We start from the raw sequence: 21488 nt of genomic DNA, 5'->3' as shown, positions 1-21488 counted from the left end.
AATATTTTCTCTGTTCCTACATCTCTCTCCTCTCCTTCTGGTATTCCTATAACTCTTATATTTCCTTTCCTCATGGAGTCAGATAGTTCCCGAAGTCTTTCTTTGTTCTTTTTCCTTTGTACTTCTCTTTCCTTTTCTGTTTTGGTTCTTTTTATTTCTGTGTCTTCAAGAGTACTTATTCGTTCTTTCATTTCATCTATTCTGTTTTCATTGCTTTTCATCTATTCTGCTTTCATTGCTTTTCCCAGAGTTCTTTAGTTCCTCCATTAATTCTTTGATCTCCTGCGTTTCTTTCGCTTCCCTATTTAAAGACTCAATTTCATTCTTCTGAGCATTGTTTTCCCTCTTTAGGGACTCAATTTCCTTCATGAGTTCTGTCATTTTTTTAATCATGGCAAATTTAAATTCTCTTTCTGGAAGGCTCAGAAGTTCTTCCAAGTTACTGTCGTTGCAATCTGGGAGGTGGTTTTCTTTTTGTGGTGTGCTTTTTTCCTGAGGGGTTGTTAGGTTGCGTGTGGTTCTTCTACTCCCTACTGTCTGTTTTCTAATTTGTCGTATGCATTGGGATACTGTGTTGCTGGGACTGGCCGGCATCTTGGGTGAGCTTCTCTGCTCCCCTCTGGCTCCTCCAGGAGCCATCTGTCGGTGTCAAGCAGTCTTTACTGAAGAAGGGTCCCTGTTCTAAAATGCCGATGTGGGGACACACTCCCCTGTGTGCTTGGTCTGCCCCGGCGGTGGGTTCCCGTTCCCCCTCTGGGTTTGGACTGCGGGCCACACGGGGCCTGGCGTGGGTGAGCTTCCCTGCTCACCTCTGGCTCCTGTGGGAGCCTTCTGCAGGCAGTCTTTACTGAAGAAATGCCCCTGTTCTAAAATGGCGATGCGGGATGCACTCCCTGTGCGTCCAGTCTCAGGTACACTTTTCTGCGCACCCGGTCTGCCCTGGTCGTGGGTGCCTGCTCCCCCTGTGGGCTCAGACTGCTGGTCTGAAGGGGCCTAGGGTGGTTTATCTTCCCAGGTGGCCACGGGCTCTGCCTTCTGCCTGTCAAGTGGTCTTTCCTGAAGAAAGGTGTTAGTGACTTTTTCTGGTCGCTAGGTGGCGCCAGAGATTCCTCCTAGAGCCCTTGGGGAGCTGTGTTTTTCACCCCGTGTGGCAGGGAACAGAGTGGGAATGGTAAGGAAAACCTCAACAGCTTTGGGGTGCTGTGTCTGCCTTGTGCCCCGCCGACGTGTAGGACCCACGCCCCGAATTTCGTGCCCCAGGTCTCAGTTCCAAAGCCCTCAGGTCTAGGACGCGGGCTGTAGCCCAGTTCAGTGGCCGCAGCAATGGCGCCTTTTGCACCCGCTCCCGTGTCTGGGCGCCTGGTTTCTGATTACTCAGTGAGGGACTTTCACCTCAGTGAGGGCCCTGTGCGTCTCCCCGCAAGCCTAGGTCTCAGGCGCGCGGACCTGGGCAGCCGCGATCCCGATCCGCGTTTGCTTTTCAAGCGCACCGCTTTTCCGCGCAAGCTTACCGGCCGGCCTGGGCTGTGTGCAGGTCTCCCGGGTCTCTGCTGTTCTCTAATGGCGCCTGGAGCTCTCCGCTGGGCGAATCCTGCAGGGTTCTCCACAGCTCCCGTTCACAGGGTGTGGTGGCTGAAATAGATCCTTTCCACTCACAGTCCCGCTTGCTGCGTCGTTTGTTCTTGTTGGTCATTTTAGTTTGTTTTTTTCCTCCTCTCTGCTGGTCGGGGAGTGCCGACTCTGAGGGTGGGGGAGGGGAGCAGGGTTCTGCGCTTCCCTCCCTTCTGGTCCTCTTTTATGGCCACTTTCTTCTTCGGGCAGTTTGCTGGAGTCACCCGTTTATCTTCCGTGTCCCAGTTCTCACTGGGACCTGCCGCTTTTCCTCCCTATTAACTTTTTTTTAATGGGAGATCTTACTCGCAGCGTCTCCTCGCCGCCATGTTGCACCGCCTCTCTAAATAAGAAACATTTTAAATGGAAATATTTTTCAATATCAACAAAACCATTTTTCTTCTTGAATATTAGTTTTTGGGTCAAATTTCATTCTTCCTCATAAAATGGCACCATAACAGTCATTAAATAATGTTCATATAAGGAGTTGGGACAATTTTACTACAAGCATTAAAAAATATTTATAATCACTATTTGATATGCAATTATTTTAGCATAAAATATAAAATACTGATATATTGATATATATAGCCAAAATAAATTTTCATGAAATTTGGGGATCTTGTTCTACCTTGTCTTTGTTACTCATATTTATCATTTATTTATCATTGCAGATTAAAAAAATCAATAGAAACTTTCCTGTAAACCAGCAGGTAAGATGAAAACATACTTGGAATCTCAAGTCATGCATATATTTCATTATATATGTATATATATATATTTATACACACAGAGATATACAAATAAAAGTGATTGCATTTACTTTTATGTGAAAATTATTCATAATCTCATTTACTAGCCAGGTAAATAATTTATTAAAATTTAGAATCTTATGTTTTACTTATCTGAAATTTCAAGGTGATTTCCAAAATCTGATGGCAGTATTAGTATTTCACAATTCTGAATTACTGAATATAGTTGAAACAATACTTGATTCATCAAACACATTATGTAGTAGACTAATATGACTAATATGCTTATTGAACAAAATTATTGAATACATTTTTTATAACTTTATTATGTTAACTTTTGCTTTTATTGCCTTTATAAACATAATACAAATATTAGAATGGATAGTAAAGGTAAGTGAAGGCTCAATGTTTTGATACATGCGGGTCATTGATATATCAGGTGTGTGTGATACTGGAACTGCAATCCAAGAAATAAAATTACTCTTAATATCAATCTCAAATTGCAAAAACCAAATAAACATATGAATGTCAAAGATAACCATATCTGAGTGATACACCAATCACAAATTAAATTTAAAGTAAACTTTAAAAATTGTCTTTAATTTATAAAGTGTAGTTTCTTTTTCCAATCTAAATCTCAGTTCCATCATCTATTTGGGTAAGTTTACTTTTGATGATTAAACTTTAACATATGTAAAGTTCTCAATAAAAGTCATTATCATTAAAGTTTAAAATTGTAAAACTCTTTTTCAGAATACAAAATTTATGTCTGTCTAAGCTACTTCATTGATAACACTAATTCAGACTGGCCTGCAAAGATATGTGTGAATGAAATAATAATGAGATTATTTTGGAAGAGTTCAATGTGACCATAATGTTCTGAACTACATCTTTGCATCCTAGAAATTTGTTGTCTCTTACCTTCAGATCCTCACTTATGCACCAAGTAGATGTTGTTTTTTTTAATTATTATTATTTTAAAATTTTATATATTTACATCATTTTTCATTTTTGAACCATGTATGCATTTTCATCTTGGTTATAATCCCCATAAAATTCCCACCCACCCATTGTTTTGATCCTACTCCCTCCTCCCCAAGTAGATGTTTTGAATAGTTGATGATCTTATAGAGGAGTATGTGTCACATTCCAAGATATGGTTGCACTTAGTATTCTTACTAATAGTATAGCGGCTAAGACTACACTCCAGAGTTTTTCAAGTAGAAACAAACATTACAATGGTGAATACACGTGTGTATTTGTGTGTGTGTGTGTGTGTATTCACAGGTATGTATATCTTCTTATTTTAGAACTTCTTTCCAAAATTATAATTAATGAATGCTTCTTTTAGAATGACTATTATTAATAATATAATTTGTATTACTGTAAGTTTTTAATGTTTCTGACAGCCCTGCTGCTATTCTTTATTCATAGTGACAACCACATTTAACACTTCTTATATATTTCCTTCTCTAACTTGTAACATTCCTTTTCACCTCTATATTTAAATTTGTTTTGAATAATAATAAGTGAAGTAATAAAAATATGAAAAAGTTGCATACAGAATAAATAATAACTTAATATTCTACTAAATATAGTAAACAGAGGGCCTCCCCGGTGGCGCAGGGTTGAGCGCTGGGTTGTGAAGCTGCCCGCAGCCTCTGCGACGCTGGTTCGATCCCCGGCTGCTGAGGTCCACACGGCGCGCAGCTGCTCCCTCAGCAGTGTACTTCGGTCCTTCTGCCTGCTCTGCTCCCCGCTCTGGCTCTGGTGAATTCTCTCACCCTCCCGCACTTCTGACTGTCCAGTGCTTGTATAAATAAATAAAATAAAATAAAAATAAATCTTTAAAAATAAATAAATAAATAAATAAATATAGTAAACAGAGATATGCATTAATGTTGATGGATTTAACATACTAGCCTTTTAATTTAATTACACTGAAATTTTATTTAAAATCTTTAGCCATTGCTTGATTTTTAAATCAGAATGAATTTTTCTTGCCATTTTATTTGTTTTATTTATTTATTTATTAAAGATTTATTTATTTATACAAGAACTGGGGTACAGTCAGGTGCAGGAGGGTGAGAGAATTCACCAGAGAGAGTGTGGGGAGCAGAATAGGCAGACAGACCGAAGACACTGCTGAGGGGAGCAGCAGGCAAGACAGGAGAGGTCTGCCCCAACTTGTGGGTTTCTCCCTGGCCAGCTGGGAATCGAATCTGGGCTGCAGATACTGCACACAGCTTCACAGCGTGTCACTCAACCTGCTACACCACCAGGGAGGCCTTTTCTTGCCATTTTAAAAACTGAAAGAAAGAGTTAAGATTTCTCATCACTATTTTCTATCATGTAAATAAAGACCTCTATGAAATAGAATTACTTTCTATTTCAACTTTTATATGTATGCGTGATAATGTCACACCTGCATAGTGAGCTAATAATGCAGTAGGAATACATTTCCAACTTAATGAAATCTGAGCCACTTTAAGGAATTATTTTTTTAAGATTTATTTATTCATGTACATAAGAACCGCGGTACAAGCCAGATGTGTGGAAGGGTGAGAGATTCATCAGAGAGAGAGTTGGGAACAGAATAGGCCAACTGATGAAATACACTGCTGAGGGGAGCAGCGGGTGCGACATGAGAGGTCTGCCTCGCCATGTGGGACCCTCCCTGGCCAGCCAGCATCGAACCAGCACTGCGGAGGCTGCAAACAGCTTCACAGTGTGGCGCTCAATGGCCTGTACCACCAAGGGAGGCCCAATAAAAAAATTAAATCCCTTGGGCCTCCCCGGTGGCACAAGGGGTTAAGCACCGCACCATGAAGCAATCCATGGCATCTACAGCACGAGTTCGATCCCAGGTGGCCAGGGAGCAACTCACATGGCGCAGCAGAGACTCGCCCACTGCTTCCCTCAGCTGTGTACTTCAGTCAATCTGTCTGTTCTGTCCCCCACTCTGTCTCTGGTGAATTCTCTCACTTCCCCCATCCCTGCATCTCTGGCCTGTATCCTCTCAAACCCTCCCTCCCCCGCATCTCAGCTCTTGTATGCATAAATAAAATCTTTATATGACTGGATCAAGAAGATGTGGTACATATACACCGTGGAATATTACTCAGCATTCAAAAAAGATAAACACATGTAATTTGGATGGAACTGGAAGGGATCATGCTCAGCGAAATAAGCCAGAAAGAAAAAGAAAAATACCAGATGGTCTCACTCATAGTAGGAATCTGGAAAACTTAAATAAGGGACCAGGTAAAAGAATAACTATAAGGAAGAAAATATCAAAATCAACAAACAACTATGAACCAGAGACACTCTATGGGGGGTGGGGGACGGGGAAAGGAGGGCTTGGGGTCAAAATAAGGGGGTTGTAATTGTATGGGGAATATAAAAATAAAATTTAAATAATAATAAAAATAAAAAAATTGCTAAAAAAAATAAATAAAATCTTTAAAAAAAATTAGGGCCTCCCTGGTGGCGCAGGCTGTTGAGCACAGCACTGTGAAGCTGTCCACAGCCTCTGCAGTGCTAATTCGATCCCCACCAGCCTCGGAGCAACCCATATGGCAAGCAAACCTCTCCTGTCTCTCCTGCTGCTCCCCTCAGCAGTGTATTTCATCAGTCTGCTGTTTTGTTCCCCACTCTGTCGCTGATGAATCCTCTCACCCTCCTGCACATCTGGCCTGTGCCCCGGTTCTTATATAAATAAAATAAATCTTTAAAAAAATAAATCCCATATAATTGTATTTTTCATCCAGACTTAGCATTTAAACATGACTTAGACTAAATCTTATTATGTTTCCACCAAAATTTCTTCCCAACAATTTCCATGAAAAGTTCTTTGAAGCTTATATTAGACATAAACATATGTTTGCATATGCTCTTAATTAGTTGGTACATATATTATGGGGAATATAAAAATAAAATTTATTTTAAAAAAGAAAAATAAATAAATAAATAAATAAATAAAAATAAATCTTTAAAAAATCAAAAAAAAAAAGTCATTCAAGTGTGATGCAATGAAAACCATGCTCCTCTATTGCTGATGTTCTAGGTCTCAGAAAAGGAAGTGAAAAAAAATTTAATGACTTCAAGATATATGAGAACAGAAGTCTTGTTTTTCTTGTGGAATTTGGTTTTGAATTTGTGCCACACATATGGTAAAGCTACTCCAAACTATAGAGAGGTCGGAACAGGATAAAGTCCTTGCATTCCCCAGAGGTCACTGCTTTTGATTAGTTCTATAGGACCACCCCAATGTCCAGAATACATGAGACATTCATAAAAACAATTTCACTAAAAAAGAGAGAGATTTGAATATAAAATTAAAAGTCAAATGAGAAAATAAGCCATATTAAGGCAAAGCAAAACCTAAAGATTAAGTAACAATCTAAAATTATTTTAATTATTATGTGTTTATTAAAACAAAGAAATAGAATTTCAAGTCAAGAACAGGGGTTGAACATGGAGATTTGCAAAATAACCAAAGAAAACTTCAAAAAATGTAGAAAAGAGTATATGTTAAATTAAAATCAACCAACTCACTGAATAACAAAGCAAATACAAAATATGTAACTGGAAGTAATGTATCTGAAAATATCATCAGAATGTAGTGCACATAGAAAAAGGTAAAACATGTGAAAGACAATCTAAGACTGGAAGCTTAGAATGAGAAGTTTAAAAAAAAAATGAATACAGTAGAAATAATGGAGAGACCTGTGACAGAAAATAATATGAAGAGAGATGAAGACTTAGAATTACGAGTCTTCAGATTAAAGAATCAAACTAACTCTTGAACATGATGAAATGAAACAAATCTCTTTCAATGGAAGATCTGAAAGAACCCAAATGTCCAATCACTGGGATACATTCAAAGGATTAGCTTGCTCTGCTAGTACTATTATAGATGATTATCCAAGAAAGTTACTAGGTGGCGCTATCAAAGTGAGTAGTGAATGAAGTCAGTCACTGTCTTTCAGTATGGGTTTAGAATAATACATATGCACAGTATTGCATGGGGATAAAATAAGCTCAAGAAGATCATTGGTTTGTAATTGTGTTGTTGCTGTTGTTGTTGTCTGTTTTTGGTATTGATGGTGGCCTCATAAAAACATTTGGAAATATTCTTTCTTTTTTGATTTTTTTGGAAACATTTGAGTAATATAGGTGGTATCATTTTAGCTTTGAAGGTTAATAGAATTCATTAAGAAGCCATCTGATCATGGATCTTGTTTTGGAGGAGTTTTTTGAGTACTGTTTAAATTTCCTTATTTGTGATAGGTTTATTCATGTTTTGTACTTCTTCCCTATTCAGTCTCACATGATTATATAAGTCTAAGAATTTGTCTGTCTCTTCTAGGTTATTGAATTTATTAGCATCTAGATATTCCTAGTAGTCTCTATTTATCCTCTAAATTCCTGCAAGATCTCTTGTGATTTCTCCATTTTTGTTACAGATTCTATTTTTCCTTTGTTTTCCTTTGTTTTATTGATGAGCCTTGTTAGTGGTTTGTCTCTTTTATTAATCAAAGAACCAGCTATTGATTTCATTGATCCTTTGGACTATCTTTAATATTTATTTCACCCTTGATATTTCTTATACCTTATCTATCTATCTACCTACCTACCTATCTATCTATCTATTCATTTTGGATTTCTTTGTTCTTCTTTTTCTCATTCCTCAAAGTAGAGAGAGAAGAATATTTGTTTGGGCTCTTTCCTGTTTTTTGTTGTGCACCTGTATTGCTATACATTTTTCTCATAGTATTGCTTTTGCTGCTTCTCATATGTTTTTGATGTTTGCATGCTCACTTTCATTTGTCTCAAGGTATATTTTTTAATTTACTCTTTGATTTTTTCTGTAACCTGTTGGTCTTTCAGAAGCATGCTTTTCAATCTCCATGTATTAAAATATTTCCCTGGGCCTCCCCAGTGGCGCAGCGGTTGAGCCCTGGGTTGCGAAGCTGCCCGCAGCCTCTGCAGTGCCTGTTCAATCCCCGGCTGCTCCCCGGCCACTGGAGGAGGGTCCCGCATGGCGCACAGACCTCTCCTGCTGCCCGCTGCTCCCCTCAGCAGTGTACTTTGGTCCTTCTGCCTGCTCTGCTCCCTGCTCTGGCTCTGGTGAATTCTCTCACACCTCTGTGCTTCTGACTGTACCCAGTGCTTGTATAAATAAATACATAAATAAATAAATAAATAGATAGATAGATAAATCTTAAAAAATAAAATAAAATATTTCCCTCATATCTTTTGAATGTTGATTTCTAGTTTGATATGATCTGAAGATGCTGGAAATTATTTCAAACTTTCTGAATTTTTTGGTATTTGCTTTATATCTCAAAATGTGCTCTATTGTAGAGAGTGTCATGTGCACTTGAGAAAAAAATGTGTATGCTGCTTTTGGGTTGTGCAGGGCACTGTATATGTCTATGAGGTCCATGCAGTCTATTTCTTTATTTTAGGCTATCCTTTCCCTTTATTTTCTGTCTAGTTGATCTGTCCATTGATGTGATTGTGGTTTGAAGTTCCTCACAACTTATGTATTTTCCCAATATTTATTTTCAGAGTTGAAAATAGTTGCTTTATATATTTTGGTGTTCCTTTATTAAAGATTGTTATATGTTTTTGATATATCATTCCCTTAATTATTATATACTTCCTCTCCTGTCTCTTATTACTTTTTTTAACTGGAAATATATCTTATCTCATGTAAATATGATTGTCCCTTCTTTTTAGTACCATTTGCTCGTATGATTGTTTTTCAACCCTTTATTTTGAGCCTATTATCTGTCTTTGCAGTTTTGGTATTTCTCCTGGAGACAGCAGAAGGTTGAATTCTGTTTCTTGATCGAACTAAATACACTAAATACATGTACCATTTAATTTGTCAGTTCAGTCCACTTAGGTTTAAAGTGATTATTGATATATGATAGCCCGTTGCCATTCTTAATTTTTGTAGGCCAATCTGTTTCCTTATTAAGTTCTTTATATATGAAGAACATGCACTTTAAAGGCATAATGAAATGCTACTTCATATTCACTGTATGTTTAATTATGACTGCTCATAAAAAGTACAGTTAATATTGTTTTGAGAATGTAAAATGCCACAACCAATGAAAGGCAGAGTGGCAGTTATTAAAAGAATTAAATGGACAACTATCCTATGTTGCCCCTCCTAGGAAGTGAAAATATGTCTAAACAAAGAGTTATGCACAAACCTCCTTAGCAGTCTTATATGTTAGCAGGCCCCAAATTGTAACAGCTCAAATTCAATTAATTGCTGAATGGATAAACTCAGTTTTGTATCATAAAATGAGATATTAATTAAAGGTAAAAAGGTATACATTCTTGATACATATCTCCACATAAATGACTTTCAAAATTATTATGGTAAGTGAAAGAAACTAGCAAAAAATAGGATATATGCTGCAAGCTTATAATATATATATATATATATATATATATATATATATAATATTGTGGGAATTACAGAGAAAAGTATAAAATCAGAAAGTAAACCACCAATTGACTGATAATTGGGAAGGTACATGATAAAGAAGTAGGAGGAAATCTTAAAAATTAATGGATGGTTTACTACTTTGATTACTTTGATAGTTTATGGATGTACACATATATCAAAACATCAAACTTTACTCTTTAAATATGTGCAGTATATTTAATGTCTAAATACCTCAATAAAGTTAAAACCATTTTTGTTATTAATACATCTGTGAACCAAATAAGTTAGATATTATGCTAAACCAAAGTCATTGGTGTTGTTTGAATTTAATTGTCTAGACTTAAAATTTCAATGGTATATCACCTACTTAAATTTTCACTAGGGATGACTTTTTCATTTCCTCTTTGTATCTGTGACATATCCATCTGCTTTCTCTATGAACACACCACAATGCAGCTTAAATTGGTAACTTCCTCAAAAAGCTTGGAAAGGGGTAACAGGTCTTGTTAAATTAAGCAGTGATAATCAACTCGATGTAAATTTTTGTCATGTTAATTTACTCAGTGCATTAGAGCCCATTTAGACTAGCAGACTGTATCAGACTATATCTGCCCCTATATCCTTTATGGCATAATTGATTGTATTTATAATTTTAATTATTATTAACTAAAATTTCTTCTTCCTGAAAACCATAGCTCATAATTACTGCAAAATAGCATTTTATAATGAATATCTCCTATAATCAGCAGGGAGAAAAGTTATAGTGGATTAGTTCACCATGAACTATTAGTATAGTAAGCTTCTTGTATATCAGATATTATGAAAATAATATCATTCAATTATAATAGCTTTAATAAATGAAATTATATACATTTCAAACAAACAAATATTGCCTTGGGTAGTTTATCTTACAGAAACATTCATTCTTTACTGTGCATAAAAATTTAGAAATGTTATAATAGATAACATGAAATACATAGAATGTTGGAGACAAATGGGGAAAGTGATGTACAGTTTCTCATTTGAGACCTAAGAAATTAAAATACACTTAAAACAGTCTGTTTTTGTTGGAGTATCAAAAAAGAGGATTAAGGACTCCAAAGCAAGTTAAAGCAAGAAAAATGGCAAATTTATCTCAATTAGTATTTTCACAGCTATCTATTTCTGACAGCTTCAGTTTTATCTTCTGCTCATTATTTTTATTTCTCATGCCATTCATTTGTTTTTCTTTTCTGTTTTCTTATATTTTTGGTATTTCTGCATGATGGAAATTTTGAACACTGTATCTGATAAGAAAAAAAATGTGTCTTTGTTGTTGAATTCTGGAGAGTTCTCTTTTTGTGATGGCATTCCCTTGAGACTAAAGGTGCCATGTATTTCATTTTATGCCTGCTTATTTTATAGCTCTCCAATTTGTTGTGTGTTTCAGAAGTCACCTTAGTAGTAACATGGAGGATGTAGAGCTATACTTTTCCAACATACAGTTGGAACTCATGTTTTATGGAACGTAATGTCCTCAGCATCCCTTCTGATGTGGTCAATGCTGCTATCCAGCATACAAGGGAAGCTCCCCAAATCATGGAAACCTGTGGGCCTCTTACCCCCTGGAATACATGTCAATCCTTCACACTTTAAGAGCTCTTGACTCTGTATTTCTATAACTTAATGTCTAATCAATGATTTGTTAAAAGACTGTGTAAGTCATACTCACAGTCTTCCACGGTCTACTAATCTATTTTGGTTAATGAGTATATTCAATGCTCATCCAGTTCTCAAGTTCTCCTTGAGTTTTTGCTAAGGTACTCGGTGGGTATACCCTCTCCATGTGTGCAGTTGCCTTGTTAGTCAAGTATATGTATCCTTTATTTAGCTACTTTCTTTCTAAGGTCAATCTGTTAAACCTGATATTTGTTGGACAATTATCCCAACACAGGTGTGACATGCCAATAAACTATGGAGTTTGGCCCATTTGTACCCTACCAACTTAACTATTTTAGCTGCCAAAGTGCAACTTTATGCAACGTCTACAGTTGACCCCAGACACTGGTATCAAAGCAGTTGTGTTTCATTTTCAGTATCTTGCGGATAAAGAATTATCTTCACTTACCACTGAGGGTGGAAATGGAGAACAGGAACACACCAAAGCAGTACAATCACAGATTTCTATTCTTATAACCCAAAGTTCTAGCAAGTTTTGAAGGTAACATTTCTAATTTTTAATCTATCTTGGTTGGTCTCCAGACTCTCAAAGTAGTTGTTTTAATCTTTCCCCCTTGCCAGTTTTACATTTACTTGGTATGATAGGATTTATCATCCTCTTCATAAAATCAATAGTACTAATTTTTATATCATTTAGGATTCTGACAGATAAGAGGTAACAAACAAATTAAAGTGGGAAATTATATATGTTGGATTTAGGAACTATTTACAGAAACTCTAGGCCATACTACGTATATAAGTGTATATATACATATATATACATAAATATTTAGAGAGCTAGTACCTACATCTAATGCAGCAAGGGGAGGGTGTTATTATAAAATGCATTAAATGATATTTATGTGGATAATGATCCCTGACTCAAGATGTATCCAGTGGCAAATAATTCTAGTCAAAACTCAGCAGTCCCTGCAGGGACAGAGTTGAAAAATATACACTATCACCTGATTGTCTTCCTATTCTATTTTCTTTTTTTTTTTTCAATTTTATTTTTATATTTCCCATACAATTGCAACCCCCTTATTTTAACCCCAATCCCTCCGTTCCCTGCCCCCCATGCCCCATAGTGTGTCTCTGGCTCATAGTTGTTTGTCGATTTGGATTTTTTCTTTCTTAGAGTTATTCTTTTTCCTGGTCTCTTATTTAGGTTTTCTAGATTCCTGCTATGAGTGAGACCATCCATCCGGTATCTTTCTTTTTCTTTCTGGCTTATTTTGCTTAGCATGATCCCTTCCAGCTCCATCCATGATGCTGCAAATTGCATGTGTTTATCGTTTTTGAATGCTGAGTAATATTCCATGGTGTATATGTACCACATCTTCTTGATCCAGTCATCTATTTTTGGGCATTTGGGTTGTTTCCAAAGCTTAGCTATTGTAAATAGTGCTGCTATAAACATAGGTGTGCAGGTGCTCTTTGGAATTGATGTTTCTGTGTTCTTTGGGTAAATACCTAGGAATAGAATTGCTGGATCATATGGAAGCTCTATGTTTAGTAGGTCCAGAAATCTCCACACAGCTCTCCATAGTGGTTGGACCAGTTTGCACTCCCACCAAACAGTGCAGGAGAGTTCCTTTTTCTCCATGACATGTATTTCCTCTTTGGAGAAGTTTCTTTTAGCTCTTCTGCCCATTTTTTGACTGGAATATTTTCTTTGTTTTGTTGAGTCTCAGCTCTTTGTAGATTTTTGTGATCAGTCCTTTATCATTAGTGTTGGGTGCAAAAATTTTCTCCCAGTGGGTGGGGTTTCTCTTTGTTTTGGTAATTGTCTCTTTTGCTGTGCAGAAGCTCTTTAATTTGATGTAGTCCCAGCTGTTTATCTTGGCCTTCACTATCATTGTTTTGGGTGATATGTCTGTAAAGATGTCTTTAGGTGCATGTCATGAAGTGTTTAGCCTGTATTTCCTTCTATATATTTTATGGTTTCAGGTCTTATGTCTAGTTCTTTAATCCATTTTGAGTTGGTTTTTGTGCATGGTGTGAGGTAGTAGTCAAGTTTCATTCTTTTGCATGTAGCAACCCAGTTTTCCCAGCACCATTTATTGAACAAACTTTCTTTGTTCCATTGCATATTTTTCGCTCCTTTGTCAAAGATTAGTTGACCATAAATCTGGGTTTATTTATGGGTTTTCTATTTGGTTCTATTGATCTGTGTGTCTGTTCTGGTTCCAATACCATGCAGTTTTGATTATTATGGCTTTGTAGTATAGTTTGAAATTTGTGAGAGTGATGCCTCCATTCCCTTCTTTTTTATTATCAGGAGGGTTTTGGCTATTCAGGGTTTTTTGTGGCTCCATATGAATTTCATCAATATTTTTTCTATTTCTTTGAAGAATGACATTGAAATTTTAATTGGAATGGCATTGAATCTGTAGATTGCTTTTGGTAGGATGGCCATTTTGATAATGTTAATTCTTTTGATCCATGAGCAGGGGATGTCTTTCCATTTCTTTGTTTCTACTTCTATTTCTTTTAACAGTGTTTCATAGTTTTCTTTGTATAGGTCCTTTACTTCTTTTGGTAGGTTTATTCCCAAGTATTTGATTTTTTTTTTGTTTCCATAATAAAAGGAATGGTTTTCTTGATTTCTTCTTCTTCAGATTTATTGTTTGTTTATAGGAAGGCTACTGATTTTTGTGCATTGATTTTGTCCTGCCACTTTACTAAACTGATTGATTAGTTTGATTAGTTTTTCTGTGGAGATTTTGGGGTTTTCTACGTATATTATCATATTGTCTACAAATAGTGATAGTTCGACTTCTTTCTTGCCTATTTGGATTCCTTGTATGTCTTTCTCTTTTCTTATTGCTCTGGCTAGGACTTCCAGTATTATGTTGAAAAGCAGTGGTGAGAGTGGACATCCTTGTCTTATTCCAGATCTTAATGGGAATGCTTTCAGCTTTTCACCAGTGAGAATGATACTGGCTGTGGGCTTGTCATAGATGGCCTTTATGATGTTGAGGTATGTTCCTTGTATCCCGAGAATTTCAAGGGCCTTTATCATAAATGGGTGTTGTACTTTGTCGAATGCTCTCTCAGCATCTATAGACATTATCATATGGTTTTTATATTTCTTTTTGTCGATGTGTTAGATTACATTGATTATTTTTCAGATGTTGAACCATCCTTGTGTCCCAGGAATAAATCCTAATTGGTCATGGTAAATTATCTTATGGATGCATTGTTGGATTCTGTTGGCAAGGATTTTGTTGAGGATTTTTACATCAGTGTTCATTAGGGAGATTGGCCTGTAATTTTCTTTTTTTTTTTTGTGCCATCTTTGTTGGGTTTTGGTATTTGTGTAATGTTGGCTTTGTAGAACATATCAAAGCAGATATAAATTAATTATAAATTAAAAAAACAATCCAAAAGATCAATGAAACCAAAAGTTGGTTCTTTGAAAAAATAAACAAATAGACAAACCACTAGCAAGGCTCACAAAGAAAAAATGGGAGAAAACACGTATAAATAGGATTATAAATGAAAGTGGTTAAATCACAACAGACTTAGTAGAAACCAAAGAATAATAAGAGATTACTATGAACACTTATACACAAACCAATTTAACAACCTAGAAGAGATGGACAAATTCCTAGACCGATATAATCATCCAAAGCTGGACAAAGAAGAAATAGAAGAACTAAACAGACCAATTACAAGCAGTGAAATTGAAGGAGTAATCAAAGCACTCCCCCAAAACAAAAGCCCAGGCCCAGATGGCTTCACAAATGAATTCTACCAAACATTCAGCAGTGAATTCGTGCCTATCCACACAAACTCTTTCAAAAAATTGAAAAAGGGTGCGCAGACCTCTCCTGCCACACGCTGCTCCCCTCAGCAGTGTACCTTGGTCCTTCTGCCTGTTCTGCTCCCCGCTCTGGCTCTGGTGAATTCTCTCGCCCTCCCCGTGCTTCTGACTGTGCCCAGTGCTTGTATAAATAAATAAATAAATAAATAAATAAATAAATAAATCTTTTTTAAAGAATTGAAAAAGAAGGAATACTATTCTATTTTCTACTGCCAGTTTCTCTCATATGATGGCTCTAACAGAAAACAAAAGGACAAGCAACATTCTTCATGAAGTAAATATAAGCCACCCTCCCAGGCACAGAACAAAGTATGCAAGAGTGGATATTAGACCGATCAGGGAAAACTATAGCTATTTATCTTTTCTTCATTTTTAAATTTTATTTGGTATATACTTTGCATGTACCATATTTGACTAGTTCTCTGTTGGATCATAAGCAATGTGTTGAGGTAGATTTTTTCAGTGGAAAAACATATAAAATAAGTGATAATTGTATTTATGGTTTTCACACTGTATATTTTATATTAAATAGTAGTATATAGCATATTTTCTTTTTACTCTTGGGTTACTATTAAAATTCTGAAGCTCAAATGAAAAAATAATGTTAACTGTAGAAAGTTTATAATGAAAATAAATGCTTAATATTATATCATAAAACCATCATGCTACATTTTGTACTTTTTAAGGGTTTTAATGTGATAATAGTTAAAAGATATTTTAACCATAAAAAAGAATATTTTACAAACTCAACTCATGCAAAAAATACTTAGCTTATGTGCATCTATTAGATGCAATAAGTATTTCAAATAATATATCAGTTTTCTATAATGAAAATCTCTTCTGTGTTTCAAAATATGATTTTATTCAAACCCTAAATTTCTATTCATCTTTTCTTCATTTTTAAATTTTATTTTAATTTTTGGGGTTACATTTTATTCTTCCATATTAAATATCTCTTTAAAATGCTTTAAAATTTGAGGCCTCCCCAGTGGCTCAGTGGGTTGAGCGCAGCACTGTGAAGCTGTCCACAGCCTCTGCAGCACGGGCTCAATTGCCAACCAGCCAGGGAGAAACCCACATGGCATGGGAGACCTCTCCTGTCTCACCTGCTGCTCCCCTCAGCAGTGTCTTTGGTCTGTCTGCCTGTTCTTCTCCCTGCTCTGTCTTTGGTGAATTCTCTCACCCTCCTGCACCTCTAACCTGTACCCCAGTTCTTGTATAAACAAACAAACAAACAATCAAACAAACAAACAAACAAATAAATAAATAAATAAACAAATAAATAAATAAACTTGTCATTTAAAAAAAGAATGCTTTAAAATTTGACTAGTTTTCAGGGAGGGACAGGTTAACTTTTTCATTATTTCCCATTAATCCTTTAATGTGTTGGAATATATTTTTTCAAAAGAGTGATCCACATTCAACTTTGTATAAATAATTAGTGTGTTTTATGGAAATAAACAGCAGACCTGGACTGGGGAGATCAAAATTGCAATCATGATTATGTTGCCAACTTATTTATGACAATGTCTATGACATCAAATATGTTCTTTGGGTAAACCTGATTTATCCTCAATATAAACTTGAGTGCAAAGCCAAGGCTTCTAATCTATCAAAAGAAGGGATTGCAAGCAGGCAAACAATTCAAGACAACTGCGTAGTCATGATCAGCAATTTCTGTCTCAGATTTAGTTCCTGATATCTTTTTTTTTAAAGAATTTATTTATTTATTTATTTATTTATTTATTTACTTACTTACTTACTTACTTACTTATTTATTTATTTATACAAGCACTGGGTACTGTCAGAAGTGCAGGAGGGTGAGAGAATTCACCAGAGCCAGAGAGGGAAACAGAACAGGCAGAGTGACGGAATACACTGCTGAGGGGAGCAGTGGGCGCGGCAGGAGAGGTCTGTTGTGCCATGTGGGACCCTCCCTGGCGGCGAGGGATTGAACAGGTGTTGCAGAGGCTGCGGGCAGCTTCGCAGCTCAGCGTTCAACCGCTGCACCACCAGGGAAAGCACTTAGTACCTGATTTCTAATGTAGAGTTTTAACACTTATGACTAGCAGTTGCAAACAGAAATGCAAATAACTTGTATCAGATGTGACTCATAAAATCAAGCAATAAATTAGATTCACAATTTTATTCCTGATGATGTTAAAATAATCAGCAGCCTAATGTTAGAAAGCCTAACACAAGAGAAAAGGTTACCACGACTTCACTGTAGGCATATTAACGATAAAGAGTTTGCTTAAAACCTGGATGAAAGGGAGAAATGCTTTAGTTAAAATCAAAGTGTCAGATGTGTGCCTGTAAGTTAGAGTCTGGTGGTAATGATTGATAAAAAATACAAAGTTTCAGTTGAGTTGCAAAATGTTAAACTGTTGTGATTCAAATTTGGGCTTTCTAAATTTATATAACAGGGCAAGGTATACCTGTTTTGGTCAGTGTAGAAATATAGAGTAGTATTGATGGCTCAATGAGTTTAGGTTACCTTGAATTTGAGATTTGAGACAAGTGAAAAGAGTTTTGCAATAAAGTAAAATAAATGTCTTCCTTGATCTCATATACTTACATATCACCAAAATATATGACTTCAGGAGCAATAATAAATGCAATCATGTATTTGAAAATACAAATGAAATTATATAAATTCAATGATTTATCATTTTATTATGATCAAGTAGAGTAGATAAAAAGACAGAAAATGTAAGCAAATATTTCTATTGCTGTGCTCTCCAATCTTAATGAATTGATGGATACAGATATTTTGTGAAGCTCAGATTTCAATTGCATTCACATTGATCTATTTTTTATTTATGGAAAAATTACTCTAATACATTCAAATCTTCAGATGTTCTCATACACTACTGATAAAAGTGTGAATTTTTATAAAATTCATGGAGGGATATTTGATATTAAGTCAAAATTTAAATTTTACCTATCATTTGGATCAATAATTATTTTTAAAAGGATTTTAATAACAAAAAGAAATAGAAAATGATGACAAGATAAATCTTCCACCAACATAAGAATGACAATATGTATTTGGTAGCTTTACTTCAAGTTTTATAATAGCAGCATACTTGAATAGGTCTATGTGTAAAGAAATGGAAGTTCAAAAAAAAAAAACTAAGATTTCATCTGCTTAGTTTGTTTGTTTATTTGTTTTTTAATATCTATATGCACAGAATTCTTCTAAAATTTTAAGATGATTTCTTTAAGATAGTTAACCCTAAGTGTCTGAAGAAGTTAGAGAAGAGCGAAATTCCAATGTTCATTTTTATTTTACATATTATGAACATGTATTTAAACATTGTTGGTTAACTTAAAAAAATAAAAAATAAGTACAATATGCATTACATGTAAATCATTATGCATATATAATACAGATGTAAAACCTGTTGGAGATATGCTATTTTGCAATTCTTGAATTACCAGGTAAATTTTATCTACATGTTGTAAGAACATATTTTGAGTTCTAGAAAAAGCAGCACTTATTGAATTTGAAGTAGATTTATAATGTCTAGATTAGAATGCCTAAAATAGTAATAGCAAGGTAATCATAACAAGGCATTAAGAGATAATTTTACAAATATAGAAATTTTTCTGGCTTGTTAATTTTGATTTTATCCTAAAAATAAAAATTAGACATCTAGTGGAATAATTAATTTGTAAGTTCTCAAAGTAAATTCCATTAAAATGACATAGAGTAGAATGTCATGATGACATGTATTCATTTTTAACTACTCAATAAGCTATAACCTACACTGAAACTTAATTTTTATTGCAAAAGCCTACTGAGGCATGGAGGAATTTAAATCAGAGTTTGAACAGGATAATATCTACAATGGAAATTATCTCTGTTGACTGTATTACAGAAAAGAATGGAAGAATCAACTAGTCCCGAGGCAAATTTGTGGCAAATATAGATAATCTGCCTGATGAATACCAGTCAAAGTTCCTTAACTATCCTTTCTCTCCTTCATGGAATTCTAGTTCATTGGTCTCCTTGTTAATTGCCTAACATAGCAAGTACATTCACAACTCAACAACTTGACATAACTTTGCCTTTACCCATAAATTTTCTACTAGATAATCATTTAAATAGTTACTCACTTAATTTAGGACTGATCAAATATCACTCCTGAGCTATATCTTTCAGAATGTTTAACTAAAGAATTGGATTTTTATATTAATCTTATGATTCTCTTTTGTATGCTTTATTTATCTGCATGTCCTTATCTCTACGTGAAGTGATATCATGCATCTTTTTTTATTCTTAAACATTTATTTATTTATGCATACAAGAGCTGGGGTACAGGCCAGAGGTGTGAAGGGTGAGAGGATTCACCAGAGACAGAGTGGGCAACAGAACACACTTTGACCAGAGCACACTGCTGAGGGGAGCAGCGGGCAAGGCAGGAGAGGTCTGCTGCACTATGTGGGTTTCTCCCTGGCAGGGGATAGAACTCGTGCTGCAGAGGATGCTGACACCTTCATAGGTTGCGTCTCACCTTTTGTGCCACGAGGGAGGCCCCATATCATGCATTTTTAACTTATTTATTATGTATCTCATATACAAAAATACAAACTTATAAGAGTAGGGACTTGTTGCTTTTGCTGCATTATTTCCTCCATGCTTATAAGAGCATATCATATATGTCAAATCAAAATCAACTTATTTAATCAACAAATGAGACTTGGAATGCATGCATAAGCTGAGCATCAGTGTACTATAAGATACAGTAAGATACAGTAAGAATAGAGTAAGAATCTGTCAGTATATTTTAAAAAACAGATAAGAAAAATAAATGAAATTGGATTCCACTGGGAAAGTCAAGCTGTATTAAGACTATAAGGCCTTGTGTCCTCCCTGATGGCCTAGGGTTTAAGTCTCAGCGCTATCACCACTATAGCCTGATTTCCATCCCCAGGCAAGGAGCTAACCCACATGGCTCAGAAGACCTCTCCTATCTTGCCCTCTGCTCTCCTCAGTAGTGTATTTCAGTCGATCTACCTATTCAGTTCCCCATTGTCTCTTACCTCCCACCCTGCAGCTCTGACTTACACGCCAGTTCTTCTACACATAAATAATTAAATAAATAAATCTTTTTTAAACATAATATAAGGCCTGTGAAAACAGGGATTTTTCTACTCTTATCTTTTATCTGGAACTAAGTCTGGCAGCTTCCTAAAAAGTATAAGTTAATGTCAAAGTGTCTAAGTGGAAGACTATTTACTTGTGCTTAAGTTTTTATATTGTTTAAAATTGAAAATTTGGAATGCTGTGGACTCTATTATAAAACTGTGAAATACTAGAAATAAATTGAAAATAGTCAAAAATAAAAAAAAAAACCTTAACAACAATAATATTTTTTTTTTTTTTAAGATTTATTTATTTATTTATACAAGCACTGGGTACAGTCAGAAGTGCGGGAGGGTGAGAGAATATATCAGAGCCAGAGAGGGGAGTAGAACAGGCAGAGCGACGGAATGCACCACTGAGGGGAGCATCAGGAGAGGTCTGCTCGCCATGTGGGACCCTCACCGGCCGGGGATCAAACCACTAGCTGGCGGCAGGGAATCGAACTGGAGCTGCAGAGGCTGCGGGCAGCTTCGCAGCCCAGGGGTCAACTGCTGCGCCACCAGGGGAGGCCCAATAATATCTTAATATATATATATATAGCTGGTATTTTGTTGTCTCCTAATATTACTTTTCTGTGAATTTTATTTCTTGTTAATCAAGGGATATTACTTGACATCTATTCATTTCATATCTTTAATAATATTTCACTGTTATTGTCATGATCATTGTTTAGTATTCATATTATATTCACCTTCTTTTCTTATCATTTATGAGATTTTTCTCTATGATAAGATATTTCAAAATATTTCCCTGAAAAATGTCAGCATAGAAATATGTATTATTTTTCTATCGCAACTACAATAGTAAATTGCCATAGACTTAAGCCACTTAAGACCAAGTGTATTACATAAGCTAAAATTCTCCAGGTCTGGATTCCTCGATAGTAGTTTTTACTTTGATCAGGGTCTCACAAAGCAGCTATCTAATGGTTGATCAGGCTATCTTCTCCTCTGGAGGTTTGATTGTTACTGATTG

At 35.6% G+C, this 21488-nt stretch overlaps 1 protein-coding gene across 1 annotated transcript in view; it reads left to right on the top strand.

The window, feature by feature from the left end:
* The window catches only part of SNTG1 (syntrophin gamma 1), a 270738-nt gene that overhangs the window by 139992 nt on the left and 109258 nt on the right, over positions 1-21488 (top strand). Inside the window, exon 11 of the mRNA XM_054691914.1 lies at positions 2286-2324. Within this exon, the coding sequence (XP_054547889.1) occupies positions 2286-2324 (39 nt within the window). The remainder of the gene's footprint in view (positions 1-2285; positions 2325-21488) is intronic.

Source organism: Talpa occidentalis, unplaced genomic scaffold (genome assembly GCF_014898055.3).
Source record: "Talpa occidentalis isolate TD23 unplaced genomic scaffold, MPIMG_talOcc4v2.1, whole genome shotgun sequence".
Taxonomy (NCBI): Eukaryota; Metazoa; Chordata; class Mammalia; order Eulipotyphla; family Talpidae; genus Talpa; species Talpa occidentalis.
The sequence above is the reverse complement of the archived record's forward strand: the minus strand, read 5'-3'. Positions and strand labels throughout refer to the sequence as shown.